The sequence below is a fragment of the Dendrobates tinctorius genome, unplaced genomic scaffold, assembly GCF_039654945.1.
Source record: "Dendrobates tinctorius isolate UK_male_01 unplaced genomic scaffold, ASM3965494v1 ptg000075l, whole genome shotgun sequence".
Taxonomy (NCBI): Eukaryota; Metazoa; Chordata; class Amphibia; order Anura; family Dendrobatidae; genus Dendrobates; species Dendrobates tinctorius.
The window spans coordinates 58,018,778-58,031,641 of record NW_027361743.1 but is presented as its reverse complement, the minus strand read 5'-3'; the positions used below and the strand labels follow the sequence as shown (position 1 = coordinate 58,031,641).

General features: G+C 44.8%; 1 protein-coding gene across 1 annotated transcript in view; it reads right to left on the bottom strand.

Annotated features, from left to right (window-relative positions):
- Positions 1–12,864, bottom strand: part of KPNA3 (karyopherin subunit alpha 3) — a 114,924-nt gene that overhangs the window by 40,866 nt on the left and 61,194 nt on the right. Inside the window, exons 9-13 of the mRNA XM_073583331.1 lie at positions 4,242–4,411; positions 2,852–2,896; positions 2,553–2,684; positions 1,462–1,590; positions 98–202 (exon numbers count right to left, since the gene is read on the bottom strand). Coding sequence (XP_073439432.1) covers positions 98–202; positions 1,462–1,590; positions 2,553–2,684; positions 2,852–2,896; positions 4,242–4,411 — 581 coding nt within the window. The remainder of the gene's footprint in view (positions 1–97; positions 203–1,461; positions 1,591–2,552; positions 2,685–2,851; positions 2,897–4,241; positions 4,412–12,864) is intronic.

The window sequence follows — 12,864 nt, the reverse complement described above, 5'->3', positions numbered from 1 at the left end:
ACGACATAAACTGATGGATCGTCATAAATAATCGATGAACTGCCAGAATGTTTACACAGCTCAATAAAGGAGAATGTGCTTTCTCTTAGCGGCTCACCTTGGCTAGCTGGTGTATTATCATGGGGATTAGTCCAGCATCAATAACAGCTTGAACCTGCTGCTGATTTCCAGCTGTGATATTAGAGAGGAACCAAACTGCTTCCTAAAGCAAAGAAAATACAGAAATACAGAATCAAACTATAAAGTTAGTGTGCCAATATCTACCGGATATGGTGCAATAATACATGTATCTCAGCCATAATACCCAGACTCCTGCTGTGTATCATGCAATAATCCGTGTATCTCAGCCATAATACCCAGACTCCAGCTGTATATGGTGCAATAATCCATGTATCTCAGCCGTAATACCCAGACTCCAGCTGTATATGGTGCAATAATCCATGTATCTCAGCCATAATACCCAGACTCCAGCTGTATATGGTGCAATAATCCATGTATCTCAGCCATAATAACCAGACTCCAGCTGTATACGGTGCAATAATCCATGTATCTCAGTTATAATACCTAGACTCCTTCTGAATACGGTGCAATAATCCATGTATCTCAGCCATAATACCCAGACTCCAGCTGTATACGGTGCAATAATTCATGTATCTCAGCCGTAATACCCAGACTCCAGCTGTATATGGTGCAATAATCCATGTATCTCAGCCATAATACCCAGACTCCAGCTGTATACAGTGCAATAATCCATGTATCTCAGTTATAATACCTAGACTCCTTCTGAATATGGTGCAATTATCCATGTATCTCAGCCATAATACCCAGACTCCTGCTGAATACAGTGCAATAATCCGTGTATCTCAGCCGTAATACCCAGACTCCAGCTGTATATGGTGCAATAATCCATGTATCTCAGCCATAATACCCAGACTCCAGCTGTATATGGTGCAATAATCCATGTATCTCAGCCATAATACCCAGACTCCAGCTGTATACGGTGCAATAATCCATGTATCTCAGTCGTAATACCCAGACTCCAGCTGTATATGGTGCAATAATCCCTGTATCTCAGCCATAATAGACTCCAGCTGTATACTGTGCAATAATCCATGTATCTCAGTTATAATACCTAGACTCCTTCTGAATATACCCAGACTCCAGCTGTATACGGTGCAATAATTTATGTATCTCAGCTGCAATACCAGGACTTCAGCTGTATACGGTGCAATACTATGTGTATCTCAGCCATATTACCCAGACACCGGCTGAATACGGTGCAATAATCCATGTATCGCAGCCATAATACCCAGACTCCAGCTGTATACGGTGCAATAATCCGTGTAGCTCAGCCATAATACCCAGACTCCAGCTGTATATGGTGTAATACCGAAACTCCTGCTGAACCAAACTCTGATCACTACAGAACTGTATGGCACACTATGTTTAGGTCAGAAATACCTTATTAATTTTCTCTTTAGGATGTGTCAGTAGATTTTGAAAGTGAGCGAGAACGTCGCAGTTTAACACCACTTGAGTCTGTTCATCTGTGCCGGTTACTATATTACCCACTGCTCTTAATGCTGCCGTCTGAAGAGGGAGACAAAACAGAAATAAGGATTTGTGCTTCCTTTCATCAGTAATACAATAGTAGCCACTTACATATAATAATCAGGATTTGAACTCACTAGAAAGGAAACTTGCAAGATATTTTATGCTGCCCACAAGCCAAATACAGATCATTTCAGAATTCTATGTTTTACTGTAAAATGTTTGGGGTGTCTTGGTGGAAACCTCTTGAAAAGCAAGGAGAAAAGTCTGCGGACAGATGCCTATGACTTCTCAACAGTCATTACCCTTACTCCCCAGGCCCAGCAGACCGCCGCATTCTGTAATGAGGGCATCAAAAGAATGGCTAACAGGTTCTCTTTAAGCCCTAAACACAGGAATGAGGGCGTGTGAATGAGCAAATAATGGTTTAGCTGCAAAATATTAAAGACGACTGTATTTAAAATGCAAATGTTACTTATGCTGAATATATAAGCTTCTGTGACTGGCATCCAGCTAAAAAAAAACCAAAACCATCTGGGATCTGGGAGGAGTGTATTGGAAGCTGTTTTCATTAAAAAGTGATGACATGCTAGGATATGCTATGATTTTTTTTTTTTTTTTATTTGTGCAGGGGTCTGACCTCAGAATATAATGGATCTGTGACAGTAAACATTAGGAGGATACACCGCTAAGACTGAATTTGTTTCAGAAACTTCAACTGATAAAGTTGTAGTTTTCTTCATCCGCTCTGGCCTCAAGCAAACTGATCTTTGCGAATTTCATTCAGATGAATGGGACAATCACAGAAATTTCAGCATCACATCGGCTTTGTGGACACACAAACCAAAGCAGTTCTGCGGCCCCTTCTTACCCAGAATGGAGGCATCCCAAATTATATGCCATTACTTTACATGATGGGAATGACCCTTTCAGACAAGGCTTCAACGACTGAAGTATCATAAATCCATTAAATTGTCAGTTTAAAAAAAAAAAAAAAATACCTGAACTTTTACTTCTTGATGACTCAGAAGTGGCACCAAGTATGGCACAACCCCGGAATCTATCACCATCTGTATTTGTTCATTGCCACCGTCAGTAAGGTAAGACAGAGCCCATACTGTATCCACTAGTATCTAAAGAGGATAAAGAGACAGAATACATATCGACAAATGGCAAAACTAATACGACAAAAAATATGGTATATAAGATAAGGTGTCAGCAAACACAAGTCGACCATAGACGTATTGACTATTGACGGCACAAACAGAAAATGATGCTAATGTGAATGCCATATACTCACATTAATGTCGGTATGGTATATTAGGACACAAAGAGCCGGCAAGATCTACAAGAAGAAGCGAAAGAGGTACATTAGGTTGAGACCATTGGGTTGTATAAATATGTTTCTGCAATTTAAAGGTGTTGAACAGTGAAAACAAGTTATCACCTACCCACAGGATGGGTGATTTTTTTTGATTAGTGAGGTTCGACCGCTGGGACCTGCACTGATCAACAAAAAAGGTCACTTTTATCCCTATTAGAATGCAGTGGCAGTGCGCATGTTCGACAGCAGCTTCCTTCATTTCCTATAGGGCTGCGAAGTGTGGATCCTTACTTTTTTTTCTTGCAGCCCGCAAAAAAAAAAAAAAAAAAGAATGGTGGTAAGGTCTTTGATCCGTCAATTCCTTTTTGTAACCGGGGGGGGGGGCAAAAGTGCTTAGCCAGGAATAAAAAATTTCCCATTCTGCGAATCAGCAAGTTACCACCACTTTCCTGTGAATAGGCAGTAATCTGTTTTCACCGGACAACTCCCTTAAAGCACACAGTTATTAATGGAATGAATAGGTGATAGATATTTAGTTAAGTGGGGTCCCCAGGCCAGATCCACCACACAACTAAAACAGGAAGAGTGATCATCCTGTTCCTTCCTTACTATACAACCGCGGTGAAGAAGAGCATGAATGGAGCGCAGCTTGAGTATGAGTTCTGCCAGAAATAGGCAAGCACTGTACGAGGGCGTCTGTCTGCCCCATACTTTCAATTGAAGGACACCACTCCATTCAAGCTCTTCTTCACTGGGGTCCATGTATGGGTAATAAGTGGTGATCCCAGTGGTAAGTATATACTGTGGGAAATCCTTAAAGCACCACTCCAGTGGGATTTTTTATTTTACCGCTGGAGTGGTGCTTAAAATTTAAGTCCCCTGTGCCTCGTCTCATACTCACCCTCCAGCGTTTTCATTTGTTTTTGCTGACGCTCCTGCAGTTTTTAACCTGCCGGCTGCTCCAGTGTTTCATGGAGCGTGCTGGAGATCACTAATCAATATAAGTCTATGAAGGCCTCATTCTCGCTCTCATAGTCTAGCATTGAGAGCTTGTGATGTAGCTTCTGACTTCTGGCCAATCAGAAGCTGCGTTCATAAGATGTCACCGAGGGACAGGAGCGGTGCTGAAAAACGGTGAAGACGCCAGAGGGGGGAGCATATGACCGGGGGCAGGGGATTTACGTTTAAACAAAACAAACCCGCTCGAGTGGTGCTTTAGCAAATATATTAAACACTGTTATTACTAGAAATGATTTTGAATGATCCACTGTGTGGTCCAAACCATAGCACATAGATGAACACTATGCAAAACATCTGGACACAGAACCCGTACAAAGACAACGGCACCATCGATTAGCACGATTACCTCCTGCACAGTCTCCATTGGCGGTGGAGGGTCCTTATTCCTACACAGATTGACAATGACCCATGTGACGTTCCGGAGGAAGGTGATGGGGATGGAAGGGTTGATGAAGGACAAGAGCGGTTTGACAACTCCAAGTGAGATTACATAATCTCTACACTGAGGACCATCACCTACAGAAAAGAAAACAGGTTTACAAATAATCTTGTATTAAAAATGTTACCGCAGAAGGATGAAAAGGGGTGATCCTGGGATGTATGCAAGCGGAAGTGGCCCTTAAAAGAACAGAGTTACTTATGGTCATATATATAACTTCTCAAGTGCAAAAAAAATGGTGATGGGAACAGCATTGAGACCGGGATTAGACGCGCTCAGTAGAAACACTGAATATTTTCTTATGAAAATCGGGAAGTTAACGGGGGGTGGGGGTGGGTTAACCCCTGAAATGCAAATTAAAGTTATATTGGGGACGTAGCCCCTAAAAGAAAAGAAAAAAAAAAAAATAGTGTAAGCAGCATAAATTTCATTGCTGTAATTACTTTTAAAATTCAATTAATTCCATATGCAAATGAGGGGATACTGGTGCATGCTTGCCATGGCCAAGAGCTGTGTGACCCCTCAATTTGCATACTGAGTATTTCCCTCATACAGCACTCGCTTGGCAAGAGTGAGCGCTGCCTGAACCCCAACTGTGGCTCTGCACCTGCACACTGACTATGAAGGAGTCAGCGGCGCACAGTGTGGGGGCAGGTCCCACTTTCATTGCTGTCTTCTGCCACCGCTTGCTACTCGGGTGAACCCAGGAGTGTAGGGAGGAGGAGAGAATCACAGAATAAGTCAGGGTCAGCAATTAGATTATACAAGGGTTGTAAAAATAATGACAGCAATGTAATATATATATATATATATATATATATATATATATATATATATATATATATATATATGGGCTATGTCCTCAACATAAAAGTTCAATTTGTATTCCAGGTGCAAGACTCCCTTCAAGCAGCACATACACCTGCAATGTTAAGAGATATCTGCAGTAACTTTGGCAGCATAAGACAACTTGCTGCAGATACCACATCCACAGTGCCAAACAATTTTCTATATTATTTGCAGGGTGTGCATGAGATTTCTTAAAGAAACCGTCCCGCAAAAAGTTCTATCCTTTTAATATGTATGCATCATAGTGCGAGTATTAATATACTCACCGGTTGCAGTCTCCCCTGGCTTCCAGTTCCGCTCACTCAAGGGTTTGTGTATGCCAGAAGTCACTTTTATAATGTATGCCCATTGAGCCTTGTTTTGTGATGGGGCAGCTTGAAGGCCTCATAGGCTTACATTGTAAAAGCGACTTCGCGTCCACACACGGATTTAAGTCAAGTGATACAAAAGAGGACGGCAGCGGTGCGGAAAACAGGCAAGATGGTGATTGGCAAGTATATTAGTCTACCTACACTACATTACATACATACTAAAGAGTTTAGGGAGGAAAAATGACCTTTAACCAGGGCTGTGGAGTCGGTAAGCCAAACCTGCGACTCCGACTCCTCAATTTCCCTTACACCGACTCCAACTCCACGACTCCGACTCCCACACATATTGCTTATATTTAAGTGAAAAATTTATTGTAGTACAATGTGAACCTCAGACATTTAATCATTTTTATGATCCAATAATCAAGATATTTAGATAGAACAGAATATATATTGGTGTACTACCCGGTTTTCATTCTTTTTGGTACAGATACGATATGGATAAATGGATATATAGATAGAGCAGATTTCTAATCTGCTTTTGCTATTGAGAACATTATCTATGAGCTCAAAAACCTTTCAGGTGATGCAGTTTTTTAAAAAGATGATCAACTTTTGCAGCTGAAAAACATATCCTCAAAAAACACAGGAAAAACGCTGTGTGTGAATGTAGCCTTAGATCAGGAATAGAACAGCCATTTATAGGACATTTCATAACTTTCCCAAACTCCTATGAAAAAATATTCAGCACATCCTGCATTGAATTACTGTACCCAATTTATTATATATTTTAGGAGTCGGAGTCGGAGTCGGTCCATTTTATACCGACTCCAACTCCGACTCCACCAAAATGAGCACCGACTCCGACTCCACAGCCCTGCCTTTAACCCGTTAACTACCAAGGGTGGTTTGCACGTTAACTACCGGGCCAATTTTTACAATTCTGACCACTTTCCCTTTATGAGGTAATAACTCTGAAACGCTTCCATGGATCCCGGTGATTCTGACACTGTTTTCTCGTGACATATTGTACTTCACGTTAGTGGTAAAATTTCATTCATATAACTTGCGCTTATTTGTGAAAAAAAAACGGAAATTTGGCGAAAATTTTGAAAATTCCGCAATTTTCCAACTTTGAATTTTTATGCCCTTAAATCACAGAGATATGGCACACAAAAAAGTTAATAAGTAACATTTGCCACATGTTTACTTTACATCAGCACAATTTTCGAACCAAAATTTTTATTTGTTAGTAAGATATAAGGGTTAAAAGTTGACCAGCGATCTCTCATTTTTGCAACACCATTTTATTTTTACGGACCACATCACATTTGAAGCCACTTTGAGGAGTCTATATGATAGAAAATACCCAAAAGTGACACCATTCTAAAAACTGCACCCCTTAAGGTGCTTAAAACCACATTCAAGGAGTTTATTAACCCTTCAGGTGCGTCACAGGAATTTTTTGAATATTTAAAAAAAATTAACATTTAACTTTTTTTCACAAAAAAAATTACTTCAGGTTCAATTTTTTTTATTTTACCAAGTGTAACAGGAGACATTGGACTGCAAAAATTATTGTGCAATTTGTCCTGAGCACGCGATACCTGATATGTGGTGGGGAACCACTGTTTCGGCGCATGGCAGAGCTCAGAAGGGAAGGAGCGCCGTTTGACTTTTTCAATGCAAAATTGGCTGGAATTCTGATCGGACGCCATGTCGCGTTTGGAGAGCCCCTGATGTACCTAAACAGTGGAAACCCCCCACAAGTGACCACATTTTTGAAACTAGACCCCCTAAGGAACTTATCTAGATATGTGGTGAGAACTTTGAACCCACAAGGGCTTCACAGAAGTTTATAATGTACAGCCGTACAATTAAAAAATCATATTTTTTCCACAAAATGATCTTTTCACCCCCAATTTTTATTTTCCCAAGGGTAACAGGACCCTAAAAGTTATTGTGCAATCTGTCCTGAGTACGCTGATACCCCATATGTGGGTGTAAATGACTATTTGGGCACATGGCAGAGCTCGGAAGGCAAGCAGCGCCATTTGACTTTTTTGGCTGGAATTGAGATCGGACACCATGTCGCGTTTGGAAAGCCCCTGATGTACCAAAACAGTGGAAACCCCCCACAAATGACCCCATTTTGGAAACTAGACCCCCCCAAGGAACTTATCTAGATGTGTGGTGAGAACTTTGAACCCCCAAGTGCTTCACAGAAGTTTATAACGCCCAGGCGTGAAAATAACAAAAAAATTTTTTTTCCCACAAAAATGATATTTTTGCCCCAAAATTTTTATTTTCCTAAGGGCAACAGGAGAAATAGGACCCCAAAAGTTGTTTTGCAAATTGTCCTGAGTAGGCTGATACCCCATATGAGGGGGTAAAAGATGGATTTTTGGTTCTTACCGTAAAATCTCTTTCTTGGAGCCTTCATTGGGGGACACAGAATACCATGGGTGTATGCTGCTGCTGCTAGGAGGCTGACACTATGCAAAACAAGAAAATTAGCTCCTCCCCGGCAGTATACACCCACCGACAGGCACTAGGCACCTCAGTTGGTGAGAAAGCAGTAGGAGAAGCAACGGAAACTCTCTAAACATATGTACCAACCTAACAGGGGACTCAAAGACCCAACACGGTACAAATTAAACAGGGAGGGTGCTGTGTCCCCCAATGAAGGCTCCAAGAAAGATTTTACGGTAAGAACCAAAAATCCATCTTTCTTTATCGCCTTATTGGGGGACACAGAATACCATGGGACGTTCCAAAGCAGTCCCAAGGGCGGGAACAGCAATAAGGAACGAAAGAACAGGAAAGGCTTAGGTCGGCCTGTGCGCCACCGCCGCCTGCAGAACCTTCCTACCAACAACTGCATCAGACGAGGCCTGGGTATGAACCCTGTAGAACCTCGCAAATGTGTGCAAGGACGACCAGGTCGCGGCCCTGCAAAGTTGCAGAGCCGAAGCCTGGTGTCGAACGGCCCACGAAGCTGCCACAGCCCGGGTGGAGTGAGCTCTCACTCCCGGAGGAGGCCGTTTTTCCTGAAGTCGGTATGCTTCCTGAATGGTAGAACGAATCCAGCGAGCAATCGTGGATTTGGATGCCGGAAGCCCTTTCCTGTGACCTTCAGAGATGACCAGCAAAGAATCGGATTGACGAAGTGAAGCGGTCCTAGCGAGGTAGACACGCAAGGCTCTAACAACATCCAGCTTGTGGAGTGACCTCTCAAGAGGGTGAGAAGGAGCCGGACAAAACGATGGAAGAACGATATCCTCGTTGATGTGAAAGGAGGAAACCACCTTTGGCAGGAAGGAAGGAACGGGCCTGAGGACGACTTTATCCTGATGGAGCACCAGATAAGGAGAACGGAATGACAAGGCCGCTAACTCAGAAACTCTTCTGATGGATGTAATGGCGATCAAAAAGGTCACCTTCCATGACAAAAGTGACAAAGGAATGTCCTGGATGGGCTCAAACGGCGCCTTTTGGAGAGCGCCAAGAACGAGATTGAGATCCCACGGTTCTATTGGTGAATGATGAGGAGGAGCCACATGAGCGACTCCTTGGAGGAACGTCTTAACCTGCGGTAAGGAAGCGAGCTCTCTTTGAAAGAGGATAGACAAGGCAGAAACCTGGCCTTTCAGGGTACTGAGAGACAGACCCGAATCTAAGCCAGACTGGAGAAAACCCAGTATGGACGGAATGGAAAAAACCATTGGAAAAACTTTTTTATCGTCGTACCAACGGAAAAAAGCCTTCCAACACCTGTGGTAAATGCGGGAAGAGGCTGGCTTCCTGGCTTTGATCATCGTCTGAATCACCTGGCTGGAAAAACCTGATTCTCTTAGAATTGCGGCCTCAACGGCCATGCTGTTAAATTCAGAGACCGAGAATTCTCGTGGTAAAGGGGGCCTTGCGAGAGAAGATCCGGACGGACTGGAAGTCTCCAGGGAACGTCCGCGAGCATGTTCACCAGTTCCGCATACCAAGACCGTCTCGGCCAGTCTGGAGCCACAAGAATTACTGGAACGCCTTCCGATTTTATCTTCTTGACCACTCTTGGGATCAAGGCAAGAGGTGGAAAAAGATAAGGGAGTTGGAACTGGGACCACGGAATTACTAGGGCATCGCAAGCGACGGCTAGAGGATCCCTGGACCTGGCTACGAAGCGCGGAACTTTGTGGTTCATCCGAGACGCCATGAGGTCGACGTCCGGAGACCCCCAGCGCTTGCATATCTGATCGAAGACTGAGGGATGGAGAGACCATTCGCCTGACGCTAGGCCTTGACGACTCAGAAAGTCGGCTGCCCAGTTTTCCACCCCTGGAATGTGCACGGCGGAGATTGCTGGGACGAAACGTTCCGCCCAGCGCAGAATCCTGGCCACTTCTGACATGACTTGGTGGCTGCGCGTGCCGCCCTGATGGTTTATGTACGCCACAGCCGTGGCGTTGTCCGACTGAATGCGGATCGGCTTGCCGACGAGAAGGGGTTGCCAGCGAAGAAGGGCCAGAAAGATTGCTCTGATCTCCAGCAGATTGATAGGAAGAAGAGCTTCCTGAGGGTTCCAGTGTCCTTGAGCCGTCCTCTGATGAAAAACCACTCCCCAACCCAGGAGGCTGGCGTCGGTGGTGATGACTTGCCACCGAAGCGGGAGGAAGGACCTCCCTTGGAGGACTGATGTAGCCATCGTCCACCAAGTGAGGGATTGCCTCACTTTGAGGGGGAGAAGAATTGGCCGGTCTAAGGACCTCGTCGTCTTGTCCCAGGCTGAAAGGAGGGACAGCTGAAGAGGATGAAGGTGGAACTGTGCAAAGGGCACTGCTTCCAAGGAAGCTACCATCTTCCCCAGAATTTTCATGCAGAATCGAAGGGGAATGGGCGTTGGCCGTTTGAGGGCTCGAATCCCTTTGAACAGAGCCGCAAATTTTTCCCTCGGAAGAAACACCCGGGCCAGGTTCGTGTCGAACTCCATGCCTAAAAAGGTCAGACGCTGAGTGGGGCTGAGGACGGACTTTTCTTTGTTGACTAACCATCCGAGATGGTCGAGAATATCCAGGGTTATCTGAAGACTTAGGAGACAGTCTTGACTGGACGAGCCCTTGATTAAGAGATCGTCCAGATAAGGAATGATGAGAATCACTCTGGCTCGAAGGATGGCCATGACCGTCGCCATCACTTTCGTGAAAACACGGGGAGCGGAGGCTAGGCCGAAAGGGAGAGCCGTGAACTGGTAATGATCGTCCTGAATCGCAAACCTGAGATATTTCTGATGTTGCAAGGAAACAGGGATGTGAAGATAGGCATCCCGTATGTCCACAGAGCAGAGGAATTCTCCGGGTTCCATTGAGGCTATCACCGATCGAAGAGACTCCATTTTGAAGTGAAGAATCTTCACGTGGCGATTGAGCAATTTGAGGTCCAGGATTGGCCGCAGGGAACCGTCTTTCTTCGGGACTACGAAGAGATTTGAGTAGAACCCTGAAAACCGTTCGTCTGAGGGAACGGGAACAATCACTCCGGCGGAAAGAAGGGAGGAGACGGCCTGAAAGAATCCTGGAATGTGGGACCGTTGGTCTTGGAGGACGAGACAGGAAAAAACGCCTGTCTGGCGGCGAAGAAAATTCGATCTTGTAACCGGATGCGATGATTTCCCTGACCCAATCGTCGTCGACAACCGACAGCCAAGCATCCACGAAAAAGGAAAGTCTGCCTCCCACCCTGGAAAAACTTTCAGGTGGGGGTGCCCCGTCACTTGGAGGCAAACCTACCGGAACGGGCGCCTGAGGACCTGGAGTATTGTGCTCTAGATCTCCAGCGGGGAGCGGGCTTGTAAGAAGGTTTCTTCTGCTCTCGCTCCCTAGAAGCGGAAGGACGCTCTTGCTGGACAGATCTCTCTGTGGACGAGAACGGACGAAAAGGCCTAAAGGGCCGAAAACCCTTTCTATTAAAAATGCGTCTTGGTCGAGACTGGGGGAGAGAAGTACTTTTACCCCCAGTGGCATCGGAAATTATTTGATCCAGCTTGGTCCCAAAGAGCCTAGAACCATGGAAGGGCAGATTGGTGAGCGACTTTTTTGAGGTGGTATCCGCATTCCATGACTTTAACCAAAGAACTCGGCGTACAGCTACTATATTGCTGTTAGCCCTAGCTACACAACCGGCCGCATCTAAGGAGGCGGCTAAAAGGTATTTACCCGCGTGATTAATTTGATCTGCTAGATCTGCCAGCTCGTCCTGGGGTGCTGCCGCTAAGATGCCCCTGCGAAGAACTTTTGCCCAAGCCGAAATGACTTTAGCTACCCAGGAGGAGGCGAAAATAGGGCAGACGGAGGCACCGGAGGCCTCAAAGACAGACTTCGCCAAAGATTCTAACTGCCTGTCCGTCGGATCCTTAAGCGATGCACCATCTGGAAGGGACAGAACTGTCTTAGAGGCTATGCGAGAAACGGGAGGGTCCACTTCAGGGGCTTTGGTCCATTTAGAAAGCAAATCAGCCTCAAATGGGTACAGAACATCCAAATACCTGCGGCCCGAAAAGCGTTGCTCAGGGTGCTCCCAATGTTTGGCTAGAGTAGTATTGTCAAGGTGAAAAAATATTTTCTTATATAACTTTTATATTTTTATACTGTGAAACAATAAGTTTTTCCTAATTGCTTGCTAATGCAAATGTAACTGTATTAAAGATGGCTGCCAGTGTTTACTTTCACTTAAATTCAGTGTCTAAAGAGTTAAGTTAAGTTTCATTTCTCCTAAAAAAAGATAACTCAGGAATGTGAAGAAGAAGTCGGGAGACGTTTTGACGAATCAGAGAGAGACTGGACACTAGATGTATACTGCATAAACCCCGCCTAATGCACGCCTTCCCCTAACACTCAATATAGTATTGTGTATTTGTAAATAAAGCCAGTTGTTGTACTGCTCCTGACAGGTGTGGATGTAGGACATTAGCTAAGACTGAATCAGCTGCGTGTCTGAGTCATTCTTAATCGGTACCAGATGTTTTGCGCTCGCACAATGATTTGGAATGACTGGTGAATGAGGATTCATTGTCGTTTACGACCCCGACAATTTGGAGCCCAACGGGGGGAGTGGACAGTGATCCGAGGCTCCTCTGGACCCATGCCTGGATGTCTGTGGATGATACCTGTAGTGGCTGACCTCGAGGACTGATCACCCTCCAAAACACGGTAAGTGAGATCATATACACTGTATGTGTCACACTTGCTAGTGTCTCAGCCGTTATTGGTTTGTCTGTGGTCTCCTTGGGTCTGAGGGGTGACCGGTCGAGTGGTGAGACTGAGTGCGATCCTGTGCCACGCTCTGAACCAGCAACTGAGAGACGTCGCATTCTGCGCGTC